Source organism: Syzygium oleosum, unplaced genomic scaffold, assembly GCF_021117445.2.
Source record: "Syzygium oleosum isolate NSW1041296 unplaced genomic scaffold, Sole_v2.1 Sole_v2.03, whole genome shotgun sequence".
Taxonomy (NCBI): Eukaryota; Viridiplantae; Streptophyta; class Magnoliopsida; order Myrtales; family Myrtaceae; genus Syzygium; species Syzygium oleosum.
Window position 1 is genome coordinate 4,780,977 of NW_026607487.1, and position 27,843 is coordinate 4,808,819.

Genomic DNA, 27,843 nt, shown 5'->3' on the forward strand with positions numbered 1-27,843 from the left:
TTTTTTCAGAGAGATAACAAACACAAAAACAAAATCACAGTGAAAAAAGAGGAAAGATTGAAGGGGAAAAGAATATGAATTGGGACGGTATAACTACAACAGAAAGTATTGGTCAGACAGTTTAAGAAGATTCAGAGGAGCTCCCGTCGATGCACTTCGGATTTGAATCTACAAACTCGCATTGGGTAAGTCAAAGCCAAAACATCCATAACGTTTCAAAAGCTGGAGTCGAAATAGACACTGTCTAACATTGGAGGAACATATATGAAGCTATGATAGCCATCACAATGCTCATTCAAGAATCCAGAAGGTACATGTTTCTACAAAGCCAAAACGAATTCTGATTCTTCTACTGATAAACAAATAGTCACAGTTATCTATACGTAACCAGCAAATGAACCAACACAACATCCTGCGTATTCTCAAAACAATGTCAAAGATGTCAGTATGTTCCCATTAGGAGTTGTGCCCATAAACAAGATCATGCTCAAGGAGGGAAAATCAGTCAAGATAAACTTTAACATCGATGCCACTGTCAATCAGAGACTGAACTACTGCTCTGATTTTTCCTTCAAACTTGTCTCTCTCTCTTGGAGTATAGGAAGCAGTGTACACATCAGCTTCCCTCGCCCGGTCCGCCAAAATCTGGCCTACAGCCAAACATGCAGGTATGTCCGATCGAGACTTGAGTACAGCTTTGATGTCCTTAGAATTGGTACCCGCAACAGCGACCTGCTTGCACGTGACCCTGTGAGTCAGTGAAGCTGAGACGAAGCGCTTGGAGATGAAAACATCTAGCGTGAATGGCTCCATGTAGGCTATGGTGCGCTGTTTGAAGGACACATGCTTATTCGGATTCTTGGACTTCTTCCCCTTTTGGTAAGTGTATGGCCGGCTATTGTTATCATCCAAATAGTCTTCAACCCCAAAGAAACTTCTTGGTGCTAAATGAGGCTGCTCGGACAAATGAAACTAGTGTCAAGCTTACCAACCGGCACAATCTTAGGACATGGAAGACCTGGGAGAGTACTCTAAAAATCAAAAAGCAAAAAACTTAAGTCTTGCCCACTAAACGTGGTCACCTAAAAGCCAACATGCATACAATATCCCTACACAGTTCGATTAAGGATAGAGCAACCCCACATTCAATTGATTATTTGCTCAACCATTATGCTGCACGAGTAACATTATCGAGGAAATGACATAGAGAGGACATCCCAAACTAGTAAAAGAATCAGATATTCAATGAAGTCACCTGCCCACTGTGGATACCGCATGTCGGCACAAAGACACCGTGTCGAGAGGCATCAACACCACGCACTAGAACGCCATTAGTGCACAGGTTGCGAAACGCTTGCCTCAACATCTTGCTACACAGGAGACACCTTTCTAGCAAATAAAAGCAGCCACTCAGATTACAGCGAGCGTGACACCTGAAAGAAACGAACCATTGTCAGCAAGACACGGCTAAAGCCCGGGACTCCTCAAGACCAACCAGAAAAGCGGGCAAGCACACGAACCCACAGAACAAAAACCCCCACAATCTTGGAAGCTGCATTGACAGAAGTTAAGTTAAGCAATTCATCAAACAGCTAGAACGCACTGGTGGGTAAGTGCCCAAAAGACCCCGAAACTCGAACCATGCCACGATTCCATCAAAACCCAGTAAGAATTCTTTACGAAAGACCGATTTCATACCAGCCAATGCAGCACAAAGAAGGCAAGTTCCTTCCTTTTGACATGGGGTTCGGGCAAACATGATTAGGCACACATCCGAGCAACCACACAGAGAGACAGAGACAGAGCAATGAAGATCAGCAGCCAAACTACATACGCAGGAGCAGGCGAGAGAGATGGAGTGGGATGGAACGGGAGTTCAATCAACAGGTACAACGCGACCACCGGAGGAAGGGAAGAGCAAGCGCGAGGGAGGGACTACGTCATTTTTCCCGAGCCTCGGGTGGAATAGAACTGCATAGCTTCTTCCAATGAGGAACCATAAACATTTATATAGTAAAAGCTTTGGAAAAAAACATGGTTGAAAAGTTTTTAATTTTGTGAATTCTTATCTTTTTTCAGGTAAAAAAAAAAAGAGGATTACTTGAAAATCCACACATTTGCAGTTTTAAAAATAAGTGATTTCGTGATTAAATATAAGGAATTGGTGTAGAACCGTATCTGTTTATCGGCTCATTATTGGGTTCGAGGTTGAAAAGATGTCAAACCGAAATCGAATTCTATTTAGGCTCTGTTTTTTTTAGGAAGATAAATTATTTATAAAATATTTCCTTAAAAATGATCACTTGTAATAATTAGTCAATGAATAATGTTCTTATTATCAATAAGAATTTATGTCGAAGAATCAAAAACTTTTTTTTTGGTCGGAAAGAATCAAAAACTTAACGTCACATTTTCTAATGATTTTGTTTCTTCGATAAAAATGTCGGAAAAATCCTAAACCTATTGCACCAATTTAATTCTAAACTTTTTAAATTATGTCAATTTAGTCATAAACATTTTGACTTAATATTAATTCAATCCTTCCAGTTAATTTTGGCTGGATATTACTGACTTGGACGTCGGCAACGTACGTGGTATAGTCGGCACTAGTATTGAATTTTTAAATAATAATTTTAATAAATTTCAAATTTTTTTCTTATTCTCTGTTATTTTTTCTCTCCTTTTTTTTTCCTCTCCTTTCCAATGGCCAGCTAGGGCTAGCCTTGCATGAGTGAGGGAGGCCGTCGCCATCACAGGCGAGGGTCGGCCTCACCGGGGCAAGGGCGAGCACCAGCAAGGCCACCCTTGCTGGGGCAAAGTACCAAGAACTATGAAACCATGGCATAATCAAAGTTTCCCTCGAGCACTTCCAAATCGGAAACACAACCGTCAAAGCTTCTCCATCTGCAGCTCCTCATTGTCTCCGCAAGCAATTTCTCAAAGAATCATTCGGTGACATTGAAGAAAATGGCCAAGGAATTCCATGACAAGCTCAAATCAAGAAATGGGAAGTACTCGAGCCCTCGGACTTCGGTTCAAATTGCACTGAAACTTCACCTTCTCCTTCGTCTCTAGAGAGTTGACAGAAAAGCCGCAAAAGCGTATGACATTGCCCTAACACGGACTTGGGCGGCCTCACCGGGCATCGCCTAGGCTAGGGCTAGTGCGAGCACCGGCGAGGCTAGGGGTGAACGGTTACAGATTCTTTACAAAGCCACAAAAGCGTATGACATTGCCCTAACGCGGACTTGGGTGACCTCACCGGGCATTGCCTAGGCTAGGGCGAGTGCGAGCACCGGCGAGGCTAGCGGTGAGCGATTCTAAATTCTTTACAGATTCCACCTAGAACCTACCCTTGAGTACAGGTTCCTCATTTTTTGGAACCTGAAACCTATCCATCAAAACCTGAAACTTACCTTGTCACAGGTTCCAGAGTAGGTTTCAGAGTCTAACAGATTCTTTTTTTATTTCATTTTTAGATAAATAAAACGAAAATGAAAGCAACAATACTAAATAAGCTTATCATTCACCAAGGAGAATACAAACGACTAGTTTTCATTGCATTACGGTTCAAATAAAGACAATTAAAATGAGAAGTCATTATATAAATCGATATTAGGGGTGAGTAGTTCCATGTTTCATATAAGTTGCACCTGGAACCTACACATGATATTAGGTTTCTCAATTTTTGGAACCCTGAACATATCCTATCACAGGTTCCAGCTTGATTCTAGAGTTTACTCAGGTTCCACATGTATTATTAATTGAATAATTACAGTGAATCATCATCTTTAATGACCACCACTTGCTGCTATGATCCACTGATCACAGCTTATATGAAACATTAACAAGTCATAAAATGAAAGTTCAAACTAGTGGTTCTAGATTATATACTCATCATTTAACGCCATGAAACACCACAGGATCACACGAAAACTTAGACCAAGAAAAAACACAAAAACACTTATTTAAGTTTCACCTTCCAGGTTCCACTTACCTAGAATCTAGAACCTACCCGTCTAAACAGGTTCCCCAATTTTTTGAACCTTAAACCTACTTTGCATACTTTGGAACCTGAAACCTATAGGTTCTTAAAGGTCAGATTCTCAAGTTCTAAGTTATATCTTGAAACCATGCTCACTCCTAGGCGAGGCTGCCCTCACCCAAGTGATGCCTAGCCTTGCAAGATTTGGTGAGGGTGAGCACCTGTAGAGGGCGGCCTCACCGATGCTCGCCCTCACCCCAGCAAGGCCGACCCTCGCCAAACATCGGAACGAGGATGAAAGAAAAAGAGAAAAAAACAAAGAAAAAAATCGAAAATTATTAAAATATTATTGAAAAATATCCACATCAACAATATCCGACTAAAGTTAACCGGAATGATTGAATTGACACTAAATCAAAATGTTTAAAACTAAATTGACACAAATGCAATAAGTTTAGGTAGAGGTGTGCAAAGGAACGGGAAACTGCTCAAACGGCCTAGAACCAGACCGAATCGGCCTGAAACCGGCGATTCTTGTGAGGACCGGTCTGGTTCCCGATTCTAATTTACTAGAACCGGTGAGTACCAGTCCGGTTCCCAATTCTAATAATGGAACCACCCGCCCGCCCGCCCGGACCGGATCGGACCGATAATATATATATATATATATATATATATATATATATATATAATTTTTAGGGAAAATTCCAATTAAGGACCCCAAGTGGGGTCAAATTCTCAAAAAGGGGTCCAAAGTGAACATTGTGTCAAATAAGGGCCTGAAGTGCTCAATCGGTCTCAAATAAGGACCGAAGTGCCCAAATGTCTCAAATAAGGACCTGGGTCCCGTGACCAAAATACTGCTGGCGTGAGAAAGATCTTGTTAAGCACGGAACAGTATTTAATTTTTATTATTTTCTTTCTTTTTTCCTTTTCGTTTTTGTTCTTTTCCTTTTCCTTTTCTTTTTTTTTTATTTTCTTCCTCCGTGGCCATAGCCGGGCGGCGTGAGGTCGCCGGCCTCGAGGCGAGGCCGCCTCGCGGCGTCGGGCGAGGCCGCCTCGCTGGGCCGGGCGACGCGCCTCGCTCGGGCGGGCGAGGCCGCTCGCCGGCGTCGGGCGAGGCCGGCCTCGCCCGACAACGGCGAGGCTCGACCTCGCCTCGAACCTGGGGCGGCCGGCCTCGCCGACCCGGCGAGGCTCGACCTCGCCTGCAACCGGGCGAGGCCGGCCTCGCCCGACTCCCGGCGAGGCTCGACCTCGCCCGCAACTGGCGAGGCCCGGCGAGGTCGAGCCTCGCCCGGCGGCCGGCGAGGCCGAGCCTCGCCGGATCCGGGCGAGGCTCGACCTCGCCGCAACTAGCGAGGCCGGCCTCGCCCGGCCCGAGCGAGGCGACGTCGCCCGGCCCAGCGAGGCGACGTCGCCCGGCCCAGCGCGAGGGCGACGTCGCCCGGCCCCAGCGAGGGCGGCCCTCGCCCGACGCGGCGAGGGCGGCCTCGCCCGAGGCCGGCGACCTCCGCCGGCCGGCTATGGCCGGCGGAGGAAGAAAAAAAAAAAAAAAAAGAAAAGGAAAAGGAAAAGAACAAAAACAGAAAAGGAAAAAAGAAAGAAAATAATAAAAAAATTAAAGTTCTTGTTCGTCTTGGAACAAGTAATTTCTCGCCGGCGGCAGTATTTTGGCACGGACCAGTGTCCTTATTTGAGATATTTTTGGCACTTCAGGTCCTTATTTGAGACTGATTGAGCACTTCAGGCCCTTATTTGACACAATGTTCACTTTGGACCCCTTTTTGAGAATTTGACCCCACTTGGGGTCCTTAATTGGAATTTTCCCTAATTTTTAAGAAAAAGTTCAACAAAAAAAAATAGAAAACATTTTTAGAAAAGTGAAAACCATAAAATCCATAATTTGAAACTCAATTCTCAACTTCCATCAATTCACGGTCGCGCCTCTAACGGTTCATCGCCTCTTCTCTCACTCTTGGTTATCTCCATTTGCGTAAAACTTGATCCTGGATAGATCCATGGAACCAACGGGCGATTTCCAATTCTAATTTCTCATAACCGATCCTTAGTGAGCAGTTCCCGGTCTCATGTTGAGAACCGCCTATCTGGATCATGCTCATCCTTAGGTTTAGGATTTTTCTGACACTTTTCTCATTTCTTCCATTCTTGCATTGAGAACCGTTATAAGCACAAAAACCTCCAACCTCAAGCAACACAATGCATGTAGACATACATTTCAAAAGAAAATATCCAATTATTCTTAAACCAACTGTATAAATGCCAATTTAGTCCTAAATTTTTCAATTTAGCTAATTTTGTCGTAAAACTCTTGTGAAATTCCAATGTAATCTTTCGAGTCAATTCTTCGCTAGAATTGATAATGTGTCAGTCCACTATCGCCGGTCATCTTACGCAACACACCACCACATCGACGAATTTTGGCAAAAAAAATGAAAATGAAAATTTCGTGCAAAAGTATAAGACTAAACTAATAAAATTAAAAAAATTTAAGACCAAATTGACATACGTAGAATAAGTTTAGGACCGATTGGACAATCTCTCAAATAAATCCACTTTTTTCTATGGACACTGTCCACCGGGCGAAAATCCTCTCTTTATATTCTCTGTGGAGATATCACTTGGAGTGCATAAATGACAATCGACCCCTTCAGGCCGGATAGCAACCAAAAGCCCATAGAGAAAACTAAGAACGATGGGGTTTCACCGACACATCATGCACTAAGAAACCATCGGAAGCTCGAAATAGGAAAGTGCTCCAATCCCAACCAAAAGGTGCTTTTTCACAGTAGTAATCAGCACACATTCTGTCGAACACCAAATTAAAGGTGCTAAATCTTACTCTGGATCCACGGCGGCTAGACATCAACCGCGAACAGTCGGTCCTGAGTTGTTGGCTACGGGACCCGGGTCGTCTGCATCTGATGATGGTTGGTCCCTTCTCGTCTCTATATGTCAAACAACTATGATAAATCTTGTGAAGCTTTTTGCCAATCAAAAGCTCCCGATGATAAATTAAATATAAACGGGACTATAGTCATATGTACACCTAATCATCCGAAATTAGGAGCTGAAACTTCAGACCGTCAAGAAAATAATGATTCAAAAAGCCACATTCAGCATAAAAGATTTAGCAAAGTCGGAACAGATAAGCTCATCTATTTTTCCACAATGGAACATCCAAAAGCGATGGCTTCTAACCGAGGGTGGACATAGAATGATAAAAACTATTGAGTCACATTAGCATAAACTTCTTTGGCGAGAAGATAATAACATCAACATTTACCAACAGTTGGGACCTAACAGTACATCTACCAATACCCCAAAAGTCTATGTAGTCAATCTCTATCTCCCTTTCACCCCGAAACATTGTCTTCTGCTTCAAAACTCAGTACTCGCCCTCTCTTGAGCAAAATATAGTTGCCTATTCAAGGGGCATCAGTCAAGCATCTGAAAGACTAGACAAAAAAAAAGTGAGGAAAAACTCTCTTCATTACCACCAATTCAGAATAAACCAAAACCCAACAAACCTTTTCCTTGTTATTTTGGTGATAATTTCTGAAGCATGAATGATGCCTGATGACCAACTACAGCTGCACAGCCGAAGTCTGATCTAACAGAAGATTAACAGGTTCATTCCCAGTCAAGTTGCTGAACATTACTTACAACTTCCAAGTTAAGTGGCCATTAGTATAAACTGTTTCTACATCCCTTCTTTGGCAGTAGATCCACTAGCATTATTGGACTACCGCTGTTTGCTCAAAGCCCTCGGCGACCTCCTTACAGGTAAAGTCTCTACCATAGAATTTTTAGGCATACGCTTCCTTACATCAGCATCAGCACTTTTGTTCTCCACAGTATCTCTGAGCTCATCAATATCTAAAGCTGCAGGATCGAGTTCAAAAGATCCGGCAGGAACACCTCGTCTTTCATTCCCAGTCATCGTGAATGATGGAACTTGATGAGAAAATCGGTACAAATCACGTGGAGCTATTTCAAATGAGGCATCTGCATCTTTATGTGCATCTACACGCTGAAACAAGCAAACAAAGCCTTTCACCTTGCTCAAATACACAACCTTAATGCCACAGTCCTCGACAAAATCTGAGAGGATCTCCACATATTCATACTTGCAAGGAAGATGTTTCTCTGGTTCGGAGCTCCATTTTATATCCCAGTTCTTAAAAAGGGCCCAGATCTCCCCTTTTCTGGGATATACCATGAAAGAGCCTCTACGAGCACCCTTAAGGCACTCTATCTGGTGAGAGAACATGAGATCATCTTCCAAGTCTTCCGTGTGCCCAGTTCTGTACTTGCCACAAGCAACAGGCAACTCATTCTCACACCAATCAATCTCATCTTCGTCATCTGGATCAGCCTCTAGCCAAGTGATTTGCACCTTGAAACCGGGAGAAAACACTTTCTTTATCCGAGCATAAAATCTCGGCATGCCATCTAGTGTATCATACAATGCCCATAATTGATTAACAGCAAAACAGGTTTGCGCTTTATCCTTCTCGAAATCACTAAACTCTGGATCAGGGCAGATGACTATGTGAGGTTCCTGCCCATCGAAACCAGAACTACTGTTAGATTTAGATTTTTCATTATGCTCATCTGCAGAAACTGCTTCCCCGCTCTTCTCTTCAGGCTTCATTTTCCCAGAATCCTTCCCAGATAAGCTTTCTTTCTGAGGAAGATCTTTTACATTCTTAATGTCTTTATTAACGCCATTTTCAGGATTAGAAAAAGTTGAATGATCACTACTGGAGCCTTCAACAGACCCTTCATTTTTCTTAGCTTCCGCAGAATCCGACGACCCATTGGCTCTTGACCTTTTTGACGGGTTAACAAAGTCGTCGTCACCAATTGAATTGTCATTGTACGACACACGTTGCTTTAGGCGAGAAGACTTCCTGGAGGGAGGTTGCTTTTGCTGAGATCTCATAGCTCCATTGAGCTCAGAATTTGACTGGGAAGGATTAATTCCATCTTCTGAAGTGCCAGCATGTCCAACAGTGTCATTCCTACTCACATTCTCAGGAGTCCCAACAAATTCAACACCAGAAATCCCACTTCTCATCCTGCCAATGGTACTCTGAGAACCCACTCCTGTTGGTCTTGCTGCATTACCGTATGGAATTCTATCTTCTTTCATTCCAGCTCCCTTGTCAGCAGACTCATTGCCCACCTTAGCTCTTGAACTGCCAGCAACCTCATCGTGCCCCTTTTGTTTAGTTACCGGAACGAATCCTGAAAACCTGTCCTCAAACTGCATAGGAGGAGGAACTCCGTTATTAGCCAGAGGAGTTGTATTTGAGAACCCAAAATTTGAAAAATCTGGCTGGTTGGCAAAATTACTCCACTGTGGTCCAGGTGCCATGCCTTGAGTACTGAAGTCATAGGCAATAAAGGGTTTCTTGCAAGTCTGACAACGCAAAGCTTTATTCACAAATTGCTTATAGTATTGATACCTTATATTACAGAAGGGGCAGCTGGTCCAGAAAGTCTGCTGCTGCCCCTGCTGTTCAGCGTTTGAACTTGGAAATCGTGAATTCGGATGGCTCTCTGATTTGTTTTGAGTTCCGTTTTTTCTCCTGACACCAGTATACCGAGTTGGTTGATGAGCTGGAGGCTTCTGTGGCTGCACTGGATTCCTAAACTTACTGTCGTATAATTTTCGCTGCAACTGGTCTGTTAACACCCTATTCGCTTCAACAATCATCTTGAAAGCGGCCTCAGCACCAGTAAATTTATTTTTATCAGGATGAAGTAACAAAGCAAATTTTCTGTACTGCTTCTTGATAGTTATATCATCAGCAGACTTTTCAATCTGTAGGATTGCATACCAATCATGCTCAGATCCACAAACTTTAGCCTGAGCAGAACAGTGAATCTCACAAACAGCCAGCATTTGGGATAGGTTCTCAAGCTCGGGGAAAAGACGCTGGGCCTTCTGGACAAGGCGCAAGCCCCCTGCAAAGTCATTGTTTTGCATCCGCACTTCTGCAATTTCCTTTGCCCTGACAGCCTCCTCTTTGTTGCACTCCATTAGTTTGTTGCCAATGTATAAAGTCAGGCAGTAAATATCAATCAAAAATCCATCAACAGGTACCAATTTCACCTGCAGAATGAAAAACAAAACAATTGAATCCACCTACCTAGTCGTAAAGATTCGCATCAGACATCTCTGATGTGAACAAGGACAAAACTTTCAGCAAGCTAAACAACACGAGATAAAAAGTGCATTACCTTTGTAACTCAGAAAGGCAAAAAAGCATGCCAGAAGCAAAGACTGATGACAAACAAATGATACTAAGGGCCTAAGGCATTGGACCCTCCATGGATCCAGTCAGCCACATTCTCACGAACAATCCCCAAACTGATTCAAGCGAAGGACCTGAAAAATAACCGCCGTCGGATAAATCGGATCCAGAACACAGACGCAAAGGTAAAAACATGCGAAGAATCTAGATTGGAGATGCTGCATACACTCCAGCAGCGCGCATGAACACACAATCTTCTCGCCAAGAAAATGTCCCCGCGCGGATCTGAGCGATTTCGACCCTGACTGTAAAAGGCCCCCCCTTCCCGAACTCTGAGCAAGCAAAACCATAATACGCGTAAATGGTCTTCCGGGATTGCATGACAGGTGAAGAAAACAAGCACGAATTGCCAAACAGGACATAAACAGGAAATCTCCCACTCCAGTCAAAAACTTTTCGCAAGCCCATATACCTCCACAGACCTCACTCTATCAGAAACAACCTCCAAATCCAAACAACTTTCAAATTCAAATGCCACATCGAGCGAAAGCCCGGAGCCACAGAGCAAGCTCGCGGCGGACCACCGCAACGCCCCGAACGCGAACAAAACAAGCCCATGCAAAGCCAATGTCCCTCTCCACAGTCGCGAGCAGAACAGACACAGACACAGACACACGCACGCACGCACACGCAAACACGGAAGTCGACGAAACCGCAAGCAACACCATCTCGCATTCGGCACCCGAGAACGGACCTGCCCTCGGCCATCGGAACAGCGAAACATTTTCAAATCATGCAGGAGATTCGAGGTGATGGCGAGCCGGAAACCCTAAGAACCCGAAACAAGCAGAAATCGCAGGTCGGAGGATGGGAGGGAGGGAGAGAGAGAGAGAGAGAGGACTTACCAGATTTAGGGAGAATCCAAATCAGAGAGAGAGAGAGAGAGAGAGAGAGAGAAGGAGAGCTTCTGTGTGTATTTCAGAGAGGGAGGGAGGGAGGGAGGGAGGGAAGAAGGGGAAATTTGGGTGGGAAAAATGAAAAGGACAGAGGGGGTCCCTGAGTTTGTGTGAAATTTTCTGGTTGCCTCCCCAATCTTTTGCTGCTCTTCTTCTTCCTCCCACTGCTCTCCCCTCTCTCTCTCTCTCTCTCTATGGTACCTTGGTGATGGAAATGATCTAGGGTTTTCCCAACTTTTTGTGTGAGTTGGAAGGACCTAGAAGAAATTAAAAAAGTTTGGGAGGCTGATCATTGAGCGGGTTCGGGCCGGGCCGGATCGATATGAAGAGCTAGTCACAAGCCCATTCCTAGAGATCGGACCGGGCCAATGGATGGTTGTCCCGGTCCATTTGCAAGATTGAGAAGTTACTAGACGTTCGAAATGAGTTGATGTGTGTAGTTGGGGGCTTAGAACCAGTCTAGTCGAGTCAAGTCGAGCTCAGGAAGTCGATTTATGTTTTTTTTTTGTCCGGCGGGGAACATTTATGTAATAGCCTCAATTTGTTAAGAAAGGGTACCTCTAAGCACATCGAAAAGGTATACAAGTTGTCCAGTCTAATTTCGGAATTTATTGAGCATGGAGAATTGGAAGTGTACAAAAGAGTCATCACTACTTTGTTTCGACATTTACATCTATCGATATCAAATTTCACTTAAGTTGCAAGAACGAAGTTAATGGAATGAGAATTTGAGGCCCTATTGCCTTTCTCCATTCTCATTTGGATAGCTGGAATGAAGTGCAATGAAATCAAAAGTGAGAACTCTATTAGGATAGTAACTTTCACCCACTCAAGTGCATATCTGCACTTCCTTATGCTTAGGCTTAATTTGGTAGTCAGAATAAAATTCAACATATTCTAATTTATTTTATATTGTGTTTGGTTCATCCCCAAGACAGAATAAAAGTCGGATATAAGAAGGATATAGCCTAGATATAAATATCTTACGATAGAGATGATATATAGGTGGGTAGGATTTTTAATATTCATGGTATAAAAGCTATTTTTCTTGAATAATAACATTTTTAAATAATAAAATCAAAAATAGTAATTAAATATAAATAATATTGAACTTTAATATAAAAAATTCAAAACTACAAAATATATATATGTCGTGACCTTCGCCTCTGGGTAATGGATTACTAAGCTTACACTTAATTTGAGCTCTTCCCAGCTCGTACCAACCGCAACTTTCAAGTTTAACCAATGTGCAAAATCAATTTATTTAGAAATCACCACTAAAATACTTTGGTGGGTCTATTAGTCACCTAAGTAATGTGTGAGAGAATACTTTACTTCTGCGAACCAAAGATAAAATCATGGATACGGGGACTTGATTACGCTAGATTACTCTAATGCCCTTTCGATACCTCTTCCCTTATTTTCAAAAAAACATTTTGCATGCAACTTGGATTAATTTTAAACTTAAGCACTAACATGTGAGGGATTATCATGCGGATGCGCAATCATTAAAGTAATAATCAATAATCAAGATATTAAATAAACTGCTAGAATGTGGAAAGAATTTAAGGCTCCGTTCGTTTCACAAAAAATAACTTCCAGTAAAACATTTTCCGAGTTTTCCGGTATTCATTTCACGGAAAATAAACTAGTTATGGAAAACATTTTCCTCAATGAACAAAATACCTTCAAGAGTGAGGAAAATGTTTTCCACTCTTTGAAAAACAGAAAATATTTTCCCCTTCCTTCTTTCATCATTAATTATAATTTTTTTTAATTCAAATTTTTTATTAATTTTAATTATCTTTTTTATTTTATTTCTTTCTTTTTTCTTTTTCTTTTCCTCCTCCTCCTTCCTCGGCCGGCCACGGTGGTGATCGGCCATAGGCGAGCTGGAGCCTCGCCACAGGCCTGCGAGGCTCAAGCTTGCCTGTGGCTGGCGACCGGCCAAGGAAGAAGAAGAAGGAAAAAAAAGAAAAAGAAAAAGAAGAATAAAAGAAAATTTAAAATAATTTTAAAAAATAAAAATATATTAAAAATATTGCAAGGAGGAAAATCTTTTCCATACCAAACAGCGGAAAATATTTTCTGAGAATTTTTCAGATTTCAGCTGAATACCGAAAAATTGTTCCATTTCTTCCTAAAAAATATTTTCCAGAAACATAACATTTTTCGCGAAACGAACGAAACCTAAATACACTAATCAATTTCGTAAATATCTGCAATATGTCAACTATAAATACATATCTAAAATAAACATGGTTTCAACAAAAAAAAAACAACATGAACAAGGTTTCTAAATAATTATGCAATCCTAGTTAATTCTTTTTGATTTTTTCTTTTTTTATGAAAATTAAACTATATACAATGATTGTAATGCAAACCTTTAAGGCAACTAATTTAACTTGGCACAAAAATGCTATCTATATGACCTAATTCTAATGACAATTAAATAAATTAACATTATTCTAACATGACATGCAATTTTGACTAGATAAACCTAACATGAAATCATTCAAATGACATGGCATGGTGGTGATGTGGCGATGACGTGGCAATGACACCACAAGCATGATGACGTGGCATAAATAACGTGGCACGATGACATGAAATGATGACATGGCGAAATACGATGACGTGGCAAGATGACATGGCAAAATATGATAACACATGCATGTGCAACTAAATATGCACATGGTATCTTTATTTTTAATCAAAAAATTTGAAATTAATAAATAATGAAAATAAACTTCCTAAAGTGAAAAGTTCTCTAACTTGAATTAAGAAATAATCTAAGCTAAATCCTATTTTAACTTGGAAAACCTATCCTAAATCGCTAGATATTATCTAAACATGCAATGCTATTCAAGAATATCCTAATCTACCATGCCATGTCAGCTTTTTTTGTATTTTTCCAAATAAGTAAATTCAAACAATAAGATCAACAAAAAATCATAGAATATATCCATAAAATTCAAACTTGGAAACAAATAAACCGACACCCCGATCTTAGTATCTAAAGATCAAGTTACCGATTTTCTAGTGCAATCCATAACCCAATAAATACCTAAAGATGGAATTATCGATTTTGTGCACGTTTCGAACTAGGAAATTTTCCTAATTTGGATAATCCCAATAATCTTAAATAATCAATTAGATTACGATAACATCAAAATAGGCAATAAAATATTCAAATCAAATTCGAACAGGATAGTTACCTAATTCAAGGATTTGTTTCCAAAATGGGATCGACGGAGGGACACTAGGGAGCGGTCGCGGTGGTACTCGGTTTGGTGGCCAACGAGCTCTCGATAGTTGCTTGAGCTTCTTGGTGATGGCTCGGTTCCGTCGGTGGGAATCTTTGATTTGCTGGATTGTGGCTGCAGGGCTGCTGGCTGGGCATCGTCGATCGTGGTTTAGCAGCAACAACAGGTGCAGGCACGGTGGCAATGGCGGCGACGAGCAAAGCAGCGGCAATCAGCATCAAGTACTTCGGCGAAGCAGGAGCAGCTTCATCAACGCGACTAGCATCGAGAATTGGGGATGCAAGCAGAACGAAGCTGATAGAGGGCTCATTGACGGCGCTGGTACAAGCGACGGCATTAAGGCTCGTTGCTAATATCGCCGCGAGCTGGAGCTCGCCATTAGGGGCTTCTCGGTCGGCTGGAAGGGTAGCAACTCGTCGGTTGTGCTGGTTCTCCGTCGTTGAGCAACAAGCAATGTCAGGTGTCGCGGTTGTGAAGGGGTTCGGCTATGTGGCTCAGCCAAACTCCCTCCTTCCCCCTTTTCTCTCCAAGTGTGTTTCAATGTGTTCTCTATTGTGACCTCAATTGTGTCTGACCTCTCTTGAATTTGAGAAATAAGAGTCCTTTTATAGTGGTAATCAGGTTTCTTATTCCCTAACCTTGATTATGGGCTTAACTCTTTAATCCTTGTGGGGCTTATTTTAATTCATATTTAAGAAATAATGGGCTCTATTAACATTAAGTTTAAATCTTTTTGTCAGTTCCATTCATAATGCAATTGTATGGGCTTAACCCAACTCATTAAGCTCATAATCCCCTCTATTCATATAAATTTCCACGAACATAATTCCACGGGCTTGGCCAAATTTGATTCAATTAAGTTCAAGGCCTTTTAAATAAGTTCATCCATCGCAGGTCCAATTCAAATGCAATTTTTATGAGTTTATCATTACTAATGCAAATGAAATTAATTAATTTATTTTTGTTAAGGGGTTGAGGTTAATCCCTAATTTTCTAAACAATAATATCTTAGATGAATCGTCAATATTTGGGTGCCAACAACATTAAAAAAAAAGAGAGGAAAATTAATAAAAATAAAAATGAAGTAGACGAGAGAGTTAAAGCACTACACTTTTTGGAATTGCAAAGGTAATGATTATTTTCTTTCTCTTACTAGATTTTAAATTCGCTAACTAATCTACCTTGTTGATATTTCTTATCATAGTCGAACTGTGGCTCTGGGATGCTACAATGAGCTCATTTGCTATTTAAGATTTAGATTGTACAATAATTATGGATTTATCAATGGAGATTATCTCCATTTGTGCAATTGTGATTTTTTTAACATCGGATTGCGAGAGACTTTTACCATCTCCGTTTGTACATTTTCAAGTTCATTTAGATTGATATGTCGTTTATGTCAAACAATGGATATGATAGAATACGAAAATATTAAGCTTTATTGTTGAGATTTACCAAACAATTGATAGGATATAATAAAATCCCTGATTATGACAGTTTTGTTTCGGTTGGTTAGGGATTTTGCCTTGATATCGATCCATCTTACTGTACCGATGCGGAAGAAGGCTCTCTCTCTCTCTCTCTCTCCTTTCACCTTTTTTTACATTTAAGAAATAAAAATAAATAAATAAATAATATGTGGTCCGGTTCGGGCGGTCCAGTTCCCTTCTATGGAACAGGGAACCGGACCGAAAATCACCGATTTCAATTTTATGGAATCGAGAATTAGATCAACACCTCCGGGAACTGTCTAGAACCGGCCGACAGCTCTCGATTCAGTCGGTCCGTCTTGCTCACCTCTAATGAGATTGGGGACAAGGTAGAGGAACTTGCCTTGCATTGAGTAATGGGCGGGGATGGGTCACTTTTAGTAATTATGGGGCGTCACCAAAAAATGCTGCTTTGTGAAGGACGAACCCTTGACAATTTAGGTGTCTGGAACTCAAACTCGAAGTTTCTACAGTGATTTTTGTCGAGAAAGTTCTTTATACTATTTTGAAGATGAGAATATAATCAAAGAATTTTACTATGTGCATTTGAGTATGCAAAACGAACAACTTTTACATACATGAGTCAAAGGTAAATAGTGTTAATACCAGGACTTCTAACGCATGAGAAGGCTTTGACTATGCGGAAAAAGAACAAGCTCTTGGATGTGAATTATGTCTTAAGTCTAGAACGATCTCTAAAACAAGTTCTAGAACGAGGGTCCAATAAAACTTAGATGAACCAACAGAAGGTGAGCAACATGTAGATCATAAAGAACATCAATTTGCTTGGAAAAACCATCATGTAGAAGGCGAACAAACCATATAACGAGATTTTGTGAAAAGCATAGAAGTGCCTTTTTGCAGAAGCAGTTCATGCTACAGATGAAGTCGAAGGTTCTAAAACGAGCCTCTACAATCCTAGTGGGTGTCAGGACCTTCCTAGAGACAAACCACCAAGGAAAAGCTAATGAGTTACTAAGCAAATACTTAGCGCAGACTCTCTCAAGTCTATACGAATTGCAACTTTGGGGTTTTAATTTAATCATTAAACATGCAAATCATTTCATTTTGGAGCCGCCCTAATCCATTACGGGTCGGTTAGAAAGTATAATATGAGAAAACATTTTATCTTCTGCGAATTAGATATTTCATGAATATGGAATCTTGGTTATGCTAGATAAAGCTAACGCCATTTCAGTACTCTTTATTTCAAAAATATTTTATAAGCAATCTTGGTCAATTTTCATCATAATCCACTGACATACGATAAATGATCATGTAGGTACGCAACCATGGATTTAACACTCAATAAATCAAAATAATAAAGTGCAAGAAAATATCAAACCTCAAAACATAAAGTAAGCCAAGTAAAAGTCCCATCATAACTAGGAGTGAGTGGTTCCTGGTCCGATCCGGTCCAACCCAAGAACCGGGAACCGGACTGGGAGGACCGGTTCCTAGTTTCTAGGATCAGGGACCGGATCGATGGTCCGGTCTAGTCCATTTCCAATTGGACCAATATTAAATATAATTTATGAACCGGGAACCAATTGTTCCGTTCTTTCCTTTATAGTTCTTATTTGATTCCATAAGGCCATGGAAACAATTGAAAAAATATATATAATATATGAAAAAATTGAACAATCGGTTCCAATGGGACTAATATTAAATATTTTATATATATATTAAATATTATATACATGAAAAAATTAGAAAAATATATATTTATCAGTCCGGTCCGGTTTGGTTCCCACCCTAGAACCGGGAACCAAACCGCCCAGAAACCGAATCGATATTCCCGACAACTGGACCAAACCAGTCGGTCTGGTTCGGTCCGGGCCAATCCGATCCCGGTTTGGGCGGTCCATCTTGCTCACTCCTAATTATAACGGGGTTCTTTACAAACCACTAATGAAAATGTGAATGCTACACAATACACGAGCTGATTATTAACATGAAACCCATATTAACAATTGTTTTTGTATTTTTCTTTTTTCGACTAAACATGGTATTAATTAAAATTTCCTAAGACATGAACATAAAAATTATATGCATTATCAATTTCGTATGATGCTTTCGCGTAAGCTCTATTCATACAATTGATAAGCAATTTGTGCCAGATTTTAACTTACATTTTCTTGAAATTGATCGACGTAATTTTTTTACTAAACAAGGTAAAAAAGTTTGAATCATCTACATATTATATTAGGCTCTGTCTATTTCGTGAAAAATGAATACTTTGAAAATATTTTCCAAAAAATAATCTCTTGTATCGCTTACGAAAATGTATGAACGAAATATATTTTCATTATCTACGAAAATGTTTAGATATAAAATGCTGTCGATAGTGAAAACATCTTCTATTGACTAATTATTTTAGGAGATACAAGCAATTATTTTTTGAAAAATATTTTTTAAATCATTCATTTTTCGCGAAACAAATGGAGCTTTAGTCTTACAGTGCACATTCAATTTCTATTCGACATGTTCTCTAGTTCGCTTACGTACCTCAAATTCCTTTTGATTGAATATAATCACATGGGTTACTATTAATATCATCCGAAAAGTGATGACCCGGCATATTACTCATTGATAACTATTTTACTCCAAACTTATAATTATAAAAAAAAACTGCTCAAGTGTTTTACAAATCTCACTAGAAATGAGTATTCACGGAAAATTGTTCAAAAAGTTATAAACCTATTGTATTTTTGCTAATTCAATCCTAAACCTTTTAACTTCTTGCCAATTGAGTTCATTCAACTAATTTTGACTGACGTGGATGCCAGCTAGCGGCCGATCATCCGGCCAACTTTGATGTGGCAATTTTTTAAATATATTTTCAAATTTTTTAATTAAATTTTTCATTATTTATTTTTTCTTGTGGGCTTCTTCCCTTTGGCCGGTCCAGAGGCGAGGGCTGGCGAGGTGGTCGACCTCACCGACCTTTGGCGAAGCTCGCCCCTGTAGGCCACTGGTGAGCCTCACCGTCGCTGTCGCCTGGGTCTCCCTTGCTCGGTGATGGCGAGGTTGAACCTCGCCAGCCAAGGCGAGGCCAACCTCGCCATCATCTGGGTCTCCCTTGCCCAGCCAAGGCAAGGCTAGGGGCTGGTGAGGCTCGCCCTCACCAGTGGCGAAGCTCGCCCCAACAGGCCCTTGCCTTTAGCCAGTAGGGAAGAAGACTAAAAAAAAATCAAAAATATATTAAAATATTTTTTAAAAATTGCCACGTCAGCATTGATTGGACGGCTAGTGCTGGCTGGCGTCCACGTCAGCGCCAAGCAGCCAAAATTAGCCGAATGGACTCATTTGGCAAGAAGTGAAAATGTTTAGGATTGAATTGGTAAAAATGTAATAGATTTATGACTTTTTAGACAATTTTCCTGAGTATTTCAAGTAAATATAGAAAAGGGAAAATGACACAAAAAGTTCCTGAACTTTGGCTTAATGTGCAATTTAATCCCTAAACTTTTAATTTGTTCAATATAGTTTCTGAACTGTAACGCAATATTCAATGTGGTCCCTAAGCTTTCAATTTATTCAATGTAGTCCCTGAATTTTTTGTATATGTTCAATATAGTCCCTGAACTTTATATGAATGTTCAATATAGTCTTTCCATTAATTCAAGTTCATGGACTGTATTGTACATTTTCAAGTAGTTCAGGGACTAAATTGAACATGTACCAAAAGTTCATGAACCACATTGAACAAATTGAAAGTTCAGGGACCACATTGAATATTAGGTTAAAGTTCAGGGATTACATTGAATAAATTAAAAATTCAAGGACCAAATTGCACATTGAGCCAAAGTTCAGAGACTGTTTGTGTCATTATCCCCATAGAGAATAATAATTACCACTTAACTATTTCACTTCGAGTAGAAAATGACACAAATGATCACTCAACTTTGATCCAATGTGTAATGTGGTCCTTAAACTTTTAATTTGTTCAATGTGGTATATAAATAATAGTTCAAGGTGCAATGTGGTCCATAAACTTGAATTAGTTCGTAGACTAAATTAAACATGTATAAAAATTTTAGGATTACATTAAACAAATTAAAAGTTTAGGGACAATTTGTGTCATTATTCCTATTTCAAGCTTGTTAATTAAAGGAAAAAACCACTCCAACACTTTTCGAAATCCTCCGAAGTTATTTTAAAGGAAACTATGGAATGCATTCACCAGAGGGGATGTAGCTCACATGGTAGAGCGCTCGCTTTGCATGCGAGAGGTACGGGGTTCGATACCCCGCATCTCCATCTTTTTCAGTTGAACCATCAACATCCGATTTCCCTTTATGTTTTTTGTGTATATTTCCTCAGAGTGACCTCAAAAATTTCCTTCGAACCAAGAAATCTTGAGCGAAATTTTGCGGTCAATTACCCATAATTTAGCTATGTGTGGATGTTATGTTGTAATGATGTTTTCTGGTTTTTCTGATTGAGCTCTTTAGCCCCGGTTTGGTTGGTTTGAGCATGTAGCATCACTGCAAACATACTCTCAACCATATGGCTTTGGTCTTTCATATGCCTTGCCGGAGAAAGAATTATCGTCCTTCATTTTGTGTTGAGAAAGATCGAAACTTCGGATAATTCCATCAGCAATTGGAGTAGAACAGTGACGAATGTCGATATAACGGAAAAAATTTACTCGAACAGATGACACCGTTTAAAATTACATCAATTTTTTTCGGACCCCGCTAAACATCTCCATCTTTTTCAGTCGAACCATCAACATCCAATTTCCCTTTATGTTTTTTGTGTATATTTCCTCAAGTGACCCCAAAAATTTCCTTCAAACCAAGAAATCTTGAGCGAAATTTTGCAGCCAATTACCCATAATTTGGCTATGTGTGGATGTTATGTTGTAATGATGTGTTCTGGTTTTTCTGATTGAGCTCCTTAGCCCCGGTTTGGTTGGTCTGAGCATGTAGCATCACTGCAAGCATACTCTCAACCATATGGCTTTGGTCTTTCATATGCCTTGCCGGAGAAAGAATAATCATCCTTCATTTTGTGTTGAGAAAGATCGAAACTTTGGATAATTCCATCAGCAATTGGAGTAGAACAGTGACGAATGTCGATATAACGGAAAAAATTTACTCGAACAGATGACACCGTTTAAAATTACATCAATTTTTTTTGGACCCCACAAAGCTAGAGCAATTTCGGCGGACAGTCGAATGTGGACATGATGTTGTCATCGCAGCATTGCCGTTCATGCAGCTGGTCAGAACTTGGCCAAAACTATCTCCCTCATGAACTCCTTGGGTGCTGTAAAACAGAAGGTATCAGTGTGGTTGTGATCACGTCCATCATGAATCAGATGCGTGCGGTCTATATTTGTGATTTTAAGAGAGTTCTACGCGTTGCAGCGATCTTGTAATGTCTTTGTGAAGTGAAAGTGGGAAAGATGCATGGCTTAATCATATATTAACTGCACAAGGATGCTTTCACCAATCCAAGAGGAACTTGGGATTTTCTTCTGGCAAATTCAGCAAAACCGAAAGACTAGAGATTGCCACATGACAAACCAATTTGAAACAGAAATCAGCGGCCTACATGATGCTTTGATGCTGAAATGGATTGGTAACGCTTGTACTCAAATTCCAGTTTTGATCACACAAATGTCAGAGATTTGTCGACCGATCCTTCCTAACTCATAGCTTCATGCTATCAATTGGGCAAAGGAAAAGAAAGCAGACCCGACTACTACATGACTGACAAATTTTCAGTGAAGCAGAAGTTCGATTTTTGGTTATTCGGTGAAACTACGATGTCTTCTTGGTGAATTAGGCATTTCAAAATTTTCACCGTCTTGTTCTTACTACATCCGGGAAACAAAAGCAATATGCATGAGAGAGAGAAAAAATGTAAATTATGTGTCTATGTAGTTACAAGCAAAGAGAAAAATCTGAAGATGTACCTTCTCCTCCAGTAAAGAGATCGAACTGGCCTATGGCCTGTCTGAGGAACATTTCAACTCCACTTACAATAATTGCTCCGGCAGCCTTGGCTTCCTTTAGCAGAGTCGTCTTCCTCGGTGTATACACTGCATCAAAAACGAGCTGGAAAACCCCCAAACTTGCCTAAAAAACATAAAAGCATCTTCAGCTACAACAAGCAAATTATGTCTTTTGTTGTTGAAGGGATTCACTTCAAGTATGGGACCTCGGAAACTGGTATTCGGTCTTTGTTTGGATGCATTCCAATAGGCGTTGCATTAGCAAGAATTGACCCTTTCTCCGGCTGGAAGTAAGGTAAATCACCATAAGGCCTAGCTTCGCCGGATACAGCATGAGCAAGTATCTTTGCCCTTTCTATTAACATGAACTATCCCGGTATTAGGTGGAAAGTATTTAATATCCAATTCCAGAACAAATATTAATGAACAATCACAAGTCACTTCATGCTAAATAATTCCTAATTGGCATACCAAAATCGATGTCGAAAATGACGATCCGAGCTCCTCTGGTTTTAGCACCGAAAGCCAAAGCTCTTCCTGCACCTCCAGCACCAACTAGCACAAACTCTTTCCCGGCCAGGGGAGAAACCAAAGATTGTTTGCCATTAATGCATCGACATTCTGCAAGAACTCGATGAGTGTCTACCGATAAGTCAATTTTCTTAAACTGTGAAGTTTATCACTATTCAACAGGCATAAGCAATAAGAAATAATGCATCTTGACCCCTCCTTAAGAAGGCTTCATTTGATACGTGCTGAAAATTTAAATACCTTGCAGAGCATCTTCTATGGCAGTTACTGAAGCCTCACAATCTGTGTTATAGCCGATTAATTTCCCATCACTAGGCCTCCTTACTATAGTGTTAACAGCACCTATGGACTGATGAGAGATATAATAATTTGGGGGATAGTCAATACATCAACATGCTTGAATTGTGATTAAGGCCACACATCAGGAAGAGAGAATCAATCAAAATATATCAGGGTAAATAAACCTGGAGATTTATGGCAATTGCAGTTTAGTCATATGAGATAAAATGAATGAATGTCTGTAGCTTACTTGCTTAAAAGAAGTAAGAAGTGCGAGAGGGGCTCTATTTGTGTGGTATGAGCATGCAGATTGCAGTTATTGCGGATAAAAGTTTTCAGGCTAATTTGTTGCTAAAAGTTGGATAAAATTTAAGAATGATAAAACAACCTGGTGACTATGAAATGTTTTCCTTTTAAGGATTTGGATTATCGTCAAAACAAACATGTTATTTTCTTTCATGAGAGGGGTGAAAAACAAAAATGATCTAACATGTGTAGATCTGCTATGAGCTGAACAAGTTTAGAGATGGAAAGAACCAGAAAATCATGTCACGGAAAATTGGGCAATAGGAAGTGAAGCTCACCTGAGCAAGTGGATTTACTTCATCACAAAACTGAATGACAGCTTCTTTATATGGAAATCCCACACTGCAGTTCAAAACTAAGAGAATTTCATGTCTAGATCAAAAAGAAAGAACTCAAATAGACACTTTAATTCCGGCCAAAATAAAAAATGTCTCTGTAATTATACAGACAAATTTTACCTAAATGAGGTCAGCACAGTGAAGGAAACTCGAGAGATCAGAAGTCAGGACTAAAAAATGAGTAGATATGCATTATTTGACTTCTTGCAAGCTGCTGTACTGGAAAAAGGATAAAAATGAAAGGAACTTGTTCAAAGAGATGGGAAAGTGTAGGTGGAGACTAGCCAGATTGCAGGAGATGGAGTGAAGCTTGTTTGTGTTTATAATATGCTACATAGGAGTCGGTTGAGTAAGAGACTATGACGTACCGACATAATCAATGAGCAAGAAATTAAATGTGCTAGAAACACAATTTTAAAGAATGAGATACTAGCAGCACCTGGAAGCATAAAGCAGTACAAAATGATTAATGCATGTTAAGTGCACGAACATACCTAAAACCAGCAAAGTCAGGGGTGGAGTACACTTCAAAGAATTCTTTAAGATTGTCGACAAACATCGGAACATAAAGTCCATTGATATTCATATGTCTGAACGTAGGGTTATGCAAAATCGGACCTTTGCTGTGGCCAACCGGTTTTGAGATGAGGCCGAAAACTTTCGTATTTGAATCGATGTACTCAACTCTGTATGCTTTTCTTAGGCTTTCCAAAGTAGGAAGACCAGGAACCGCCTTTCCTTCTATCGAGCCATAGACTAAAGTACCACCAAATTTGGGACTCAACAATTGGCTGATCAGACCTCTTTCTCCAACAGAGTATGCAACTACTGGCATCTGCATGTAGCAACAAGAACTTTTTCACGACTCGACTTGAAATCTGTCGTAATTATGTGTGAATCGAACCAAGAATCTGGCTTTTTTGGCTGCTTATCCAAAAAAAGGAATAAGTTAACTTCAGTAAATTCTCATGGGGTTCGTACCTGGCTATAAGACAGTAAATCAAAAAGTCTGGTCAGTTCTGTGATATTACTAGCACTAGTGACAACTTTGATAATATCTGCACCAGTGGCTTGCATATGTGCAGCAAGATTGCTAAGTTCTTCTTTCGAAGGGGTCATGCCATCCAAAAAGCAAGAAACTATCACTTTGGTACCTCCACAATGAAATCTATTCCGCTTACTCATAAGTTCGGAGGCAACCTGAAGATTTATAACACAAATTCAGATGAATTGTCAAGTCGATCGATTGGTAATGGACATAAAATTGGAGTGCTTTTCAAGAGTTATTTTCCCTGTCATTACACCAAAATGTTCGTAAGTGCCATTCAAGAGAAGTAATTTTAAAAATTGTTCATGGAATACTATTTGATACCTTGAGCTCGAAATCAACATAATCAGCACCTAATTTCAGAGCAGAATGAAGTGCTTCCAACCGGGCTGTTTCATCGCCTTCATAGAGCCCCCCTTCGCATTTAGGCCTAGGGGGATAAGTTCATGTTAGGTAGACTTCAGTATTACCTCGTTTGAGATTCATACATTCCTCACATAATACTTGTTCAACTGTTCCATCCATTGTGAAAGGAGAGGTAGGCAGGTTGCAGAACTATTTCGTTGTTTTCTCTACTCTTTCTGCTCCAAACATTTGCAAATCAGCCACAAGATTTTCCTTTTTGACTCGCATCATTTGCAGATTTAAAGAAAGTTAATTGGCCTATGGAAAGAGCAGGGAACTAATCTTTTGACTTATGCATATTTATTGATTATGCCGGTGCCACCAAGCGTATACTGGTTTCTGCAACAGATGACTACAATAGCTGAATTACAAGATATGAGAAGTTCTCCTTTCTGACGAACATGATTTTAAATACTCTCGATGACAAAAATCCATCGGAAGTACTAGACCTCATAGAAGTGCAGTAGTCCCAAGCTTTTTCAAAAAAAGTGCAGTAAAGTCCTTTCCTTGTGAATTGGCTAACTGGCAGCCCCAGAATTGCCTAGCTGGCGGCCTGAGTTAAGAGAAAGGAGAAGCGACAACCCGAAAGACTTTATTTCACTTTTCTGGAAATTTGTAGGACTTAAATGAACCAATTGATCAGTTTATGCTGGGATGCCTTTAGGTCCATCGGCGCATGAAATGCTTGAAAGTCTATATGTTAAGCTGATGTGATGCATAAAACCTGGCATTAGGGGAAACATATGTACCTGTAAACAATGATAATCGGCAATGGCTTGCTCTTGAGGATGATTTCAAGGTCCTGGTGAGCCTGAAAGTGCTTGATACAATCCAGCCTGACCTCAACTACATCGGCACCTTGTGCCTTTGCCTTGTGCATTTCATCAATCACATGGTCAACAGATTCACCCATTATGGGTGCACAAACCATGGTCGGACTATCACTTGACAGAGGGAGACTACCCATTTTGGTGAATTAATCAAGAGTACCAAACTCCGGCCGCCGATGCCGAAATGAGAATGCTACTCCAGGAAATCAGGAAATGATGCACAGCTGCAAGGGAATGAAAATTATCAGTTGTACATCAAAGGTTGCAACTTTGTTCACAAGATGGGCCTTTTTAAGGTAGAAGCAAAATCAGACCGGACCTTTTCTCATGCAAATACTACCTCCACCACATGGTTTCAAAAGGTGCGTACGCCCAAACATATATATATAGACAGACAAATTGCATCTTCTTTTCTTTCAATGGCAAGAAAGTTCGTTTAGGTAGGTAAATCCGGGGCTCATTAAATGCCTGACCAAATAAGAAGCGAGCCAAATTCTGGAGGGACATAACAAATGGATTAGTTCAGTGACACAGAAGGTATCTGCAGATAAGGTTTGTTGGGGGCCTTATAGCAGATGTCACAAGATTAAACATTAAGAAAGAGGAATTGAATTTAAATATGAAGAAAGCTACAAAAGAGGAAATATGACAATATCTTGGACTCTGAATGGACACTAGATAGAACATAAATCAGCCAAGTCAGTGCAGTGGAATCGGACGGAGAATATTGCAAAAGAATCGGCATCAGTTTTTCTCTACTTCGTCATCTTGTACTATATGCATTGTTTTGTTTCAGTTTTATCCTAAATGGGTCGACCTTATCGTTGAAACTCGCATTCCTCATGCTCTTCCCAAGCTCCGAATTGGGATGGCATCTGAAAGATGCGGCATCCAATGCCGCTACACCGAACTTAATACCATAGAAAATGCCGTCTTACGGTCGAAACCTTACCATTTGGTCCCCTACACAATTGTTTAAAGACAAAAAGCAAGTCCCAGAACTTGGAATACCTAATTGTCGAGTTGATGACAAAACGTCTTGTTTAGTTAATCACAAAACTTCTTGTTTTTTTAATCAACATGTTGAATGGCAACGGACAAAGACAGTTTCTAGATCAAGTTTTTGGTTGGTGATGATCAAAAGGAAGTTGCTCTTGGTGGGGTTAGTGGGGTTGGTGTGAGGTGACATATTAATAGGTGGGACCCGGTGGATTATCTCTCCACGTCATTCTTGCCAGTAATGTTCCCACCCCCAATATAATATATCAGCTCTGTTATATGAATGTCGTGATGGACAGAATCAATTGATGCACAACAAGATTACGTAAGACTGGATGTTTGTATTGTGTAAGGATCTAAGCATGTCTTGAAAAGGCTTCATCTCAGTCTTTATTCGGATCTCGAGATTACCGGGACGTAAAACTTTCAAAATATATTCTCTTTCTTTATGGAAGACAAAGATAAATAAAGAAATTAGGGGTGCGACGTGTACAACCACGAAGGCCCTCGTAGGAATGTAAGCTCCCTTTCGTTGATAAGGTGAACTCTTAATTGAAACCCCACGGATTTGGTGGATTCTCTCTCTACGTCATTCTAGCCTGTAATGTTCCCGCCCCAACACAATATATCAGCTCTGTTATGTGAATACCATGACGGACAAAACCCGGTCGTGCTGTTCGTCAAGATTGTGTGAAGATTTGATGATTGTATCGTGTCTCTCGATTGATGATTTGAACTGTTAATCTATGGAAAGATGGGGTTGGGGGAAGTGACTTCTATCACGGCTCGACTTCGATTCGTCCGTTCCTTCCGTGTTGCTGACGAGCCACCGAAAAGGCTTTGTCCATTGCTAAGTGCCAATCGAGTTTGGAGTGATATCACCATCGCATGTTGGGCCGCTAGTACGCGGCTTTCCTAAACGATGCACTTTGATGGGAGGCGTTGAAATTTAAGGGATTGGAATTAGAAAAGGAGGAGGCATTTTCCATGGGTGTTGTTTGATATGGCCGCAAATGATGACTAAGGATGCGTTTGTTTGGACTTTAATGAAAGCGAAGAAATACCCGTTAACATTTAGAGTTTCGTTCAAAGTTTAGAAAATTATAAAAAAAAAATTGTATGTGAATTTACATGTCAACTTTCGAGTGCTGTGAA

At 40.2% G+C, this 27,843-nt stretch overlaps 3 protein-coding genes and 1 non-coding gene across 14 annotated transcripts; 1 reads left to right on the top strand and 3 right to left on the bottom strand.

Annotated features, from left to right (window-relative positions):
- Positions 1-263: 263 nt before the first annotated feature.
- On the bottom strand, positions 264-1,972 carry LOC115681051 (uncharacterized). 3 transcript variants are annotated; one of them, XM_030604912.2, is made up of 3 exons: positions 1,835-1,972; positions 1,256-1,433; positions 264-954 (listed from the first exon to the last, which is right to left on the bottom strand). In XM_030604912.2, the coding sequence occupies exons 2-3, from the start codon at positions 1,364-1,366 to the stop codon at positions 502-504; spliced, it is 564 nt and encodes a 187-aa protein (XP_030460772.1). In that variant the 5' UTR covers positions 1,367-1,433; positions 1,835-1,972; the 3' UTR covers positions 264-501. The 3 variants fall into 3 exon arrangements, with proteins under 3 accessions (XP_030460772.1, XP_056165659.1, XP_056165660.1); XM_056309684.1 differs by having other exon boundaries at positions 1,699-1,950; XM_056309685.1 differs by having other exon boundaries at positions 1,871-1,946.
- Positions 1,973-7,101: 5,129 nt separating this feature from the next.
- On the bottom strand, positions 7,102-11,436 carry LOC115681012 (uncharacterized). 6 transcript variants are annotated; one of them, XR_008816122.1, is made up of 5 exons: positions 11,178-11,436; positions 10,499-10,604; positions 10,259-10,406; positions 7,537-10,130; positions 7,102-7,456 (listed from the first exon to the last, which is right to left on the bottom strand). XR_008816122.1 is itself a non-coding variant. In XM_056309760.1 (4 exons), the coding sequence occupies exon 4, from the start codon at positions 10,056-10,058 to the stop codon at positions 7,752-7,754; it is 2,307 nt and encodes a 768-aa protein (XP_056165735.1). In that variant the 5' UTR covers positions 10,059-10,130; positions 10,259-10,406; positions 10,499-10,604; positions 11,178-11,436; the 3' UTR covers positions 7,102-7,751. The 6 variants fall into 6 exon arrangements, 4 of the variants coding, with proteins under 4 accessions (XP_056165735.1, XP_056165736.1, XP_030460725.1 ...); XR_008816121.1 differs by having other exon boundaries at positions 7,102-7,464; XM_056309760.1 differs by having other exon boundaries at positions 7,102-10,130.
- An 8,738-nt stretch (positions 11,437-20,174) lies between these two features.
- Positions 20,175-20,247, top strand: TRNAA-UGC (transfer RNA alanine (anticodon UGC)). Its single transcript has one exon. It is a non-coding gene; the product is annotated as a tRNA-Ala (tRNA).
- A 776-nt stretch (positions 20,248-21,023) lies between these two features.
- Positions 21,024-26,610, bottom strand: LOC115681040 (bifunctional 3-dehydroquinate dehydratase/shikimate dehydrogenase, chloroplastic-like). Of its 4 annotated transcripts, none has more exons than XM_056309929.1 (11): positions 26,507-26,610; positions 25,609-25,913; positions 24,779-24,884; positions 24,388-24,606; positions 23,901-24,241; positions 23,347-23,410; positions 22,724-22,832; positions 22,424-22,582; positions 22,159-22,307; positions 21,914-22,076; positions 21,024-21,261 (listed from the first exon to the last, which is right to left on the bottom strand). In XM_056309929.1, the coding sequence occupies exons 2-11, from the start codon at positions 25,824-25,826 to the stop codon at positions 21,218-21,220; spliced, it is 1,572 nt and encodes a 523-aa protein (XP_056165904.1). In that variant the 5' UTR covers positions 25,827-25,913; positions 26,507-26,610; the 3' UTR covers positions 21,024-21,217. The 4 variants fall into 4 exon arrangements, with proteins under 4 accessions (XP_056165904.1, XP_056165902.1, XP_056165901.1 ...); XM_056309927.1 differs by lacking the exon at positions 26,507-26,610 and adding an exon at positions 26,009-26,310; XM_056309926.1 differs by lacking the exon at positions 26,507-26,610 and having other exon boundaries at positions 25,609-26,310.
- Positions 26,611-27,843: the final 1,233 nt, after the last annotated feature.

Bases quoted from the DNA above. Each gene is read 5' to 3' on its own strand.
- LOC115681051 (XM_056309684.1), bottom strand. From the start codon at position 1,742: ATGTCAAAAGGAAGGAACTTGCCTTCTTTGTGCTGCATTGGCTG. The intron at 1,434-1,698 runs GTATGAAATCGG...CGTTTCTTTCAG, and splicing joins TCTTTGTGCTGCATTGGCTG to GTGTCACGCTCGCTGTAATC. The intron at 955-1,255 runs GTGACTTCATTG...TTGTCCGAGCAG, and splicing joins GCGGTATCCACAGTGGGCAG to CCTCATTTAGCACCAAGAAG.
- LOC115681012 (XM_056309762.1), bottom strand. From the start codon at position 10,058: ATGGAGTGCAACAAAGAGGAGGCTGTCAGGGCAAAGGAAATTGCAGAA.
- LOC115681040 (XM_056309929.1), bottom strand. From the start codon at position 25,826: ATGGGTAGTCTCCCTCTGTCAAGTGATAGTCCGACCATGGTTTGTGCA. The intron at 24,885-25,608 runs GTACATATGTTT...TTATCCCCCTAG, and splicing joins CCGATTATCATTGTTTACAG to GCCTAAATGCGAAGGGGGGC. The intron at 21,262-21,913 runs GTACATCTTCAG...TCTGTTTTACAG, and splicing joins TCTCTTTACTGGAGGAGAAG to CACCCAAGGAGTTCATGAGG.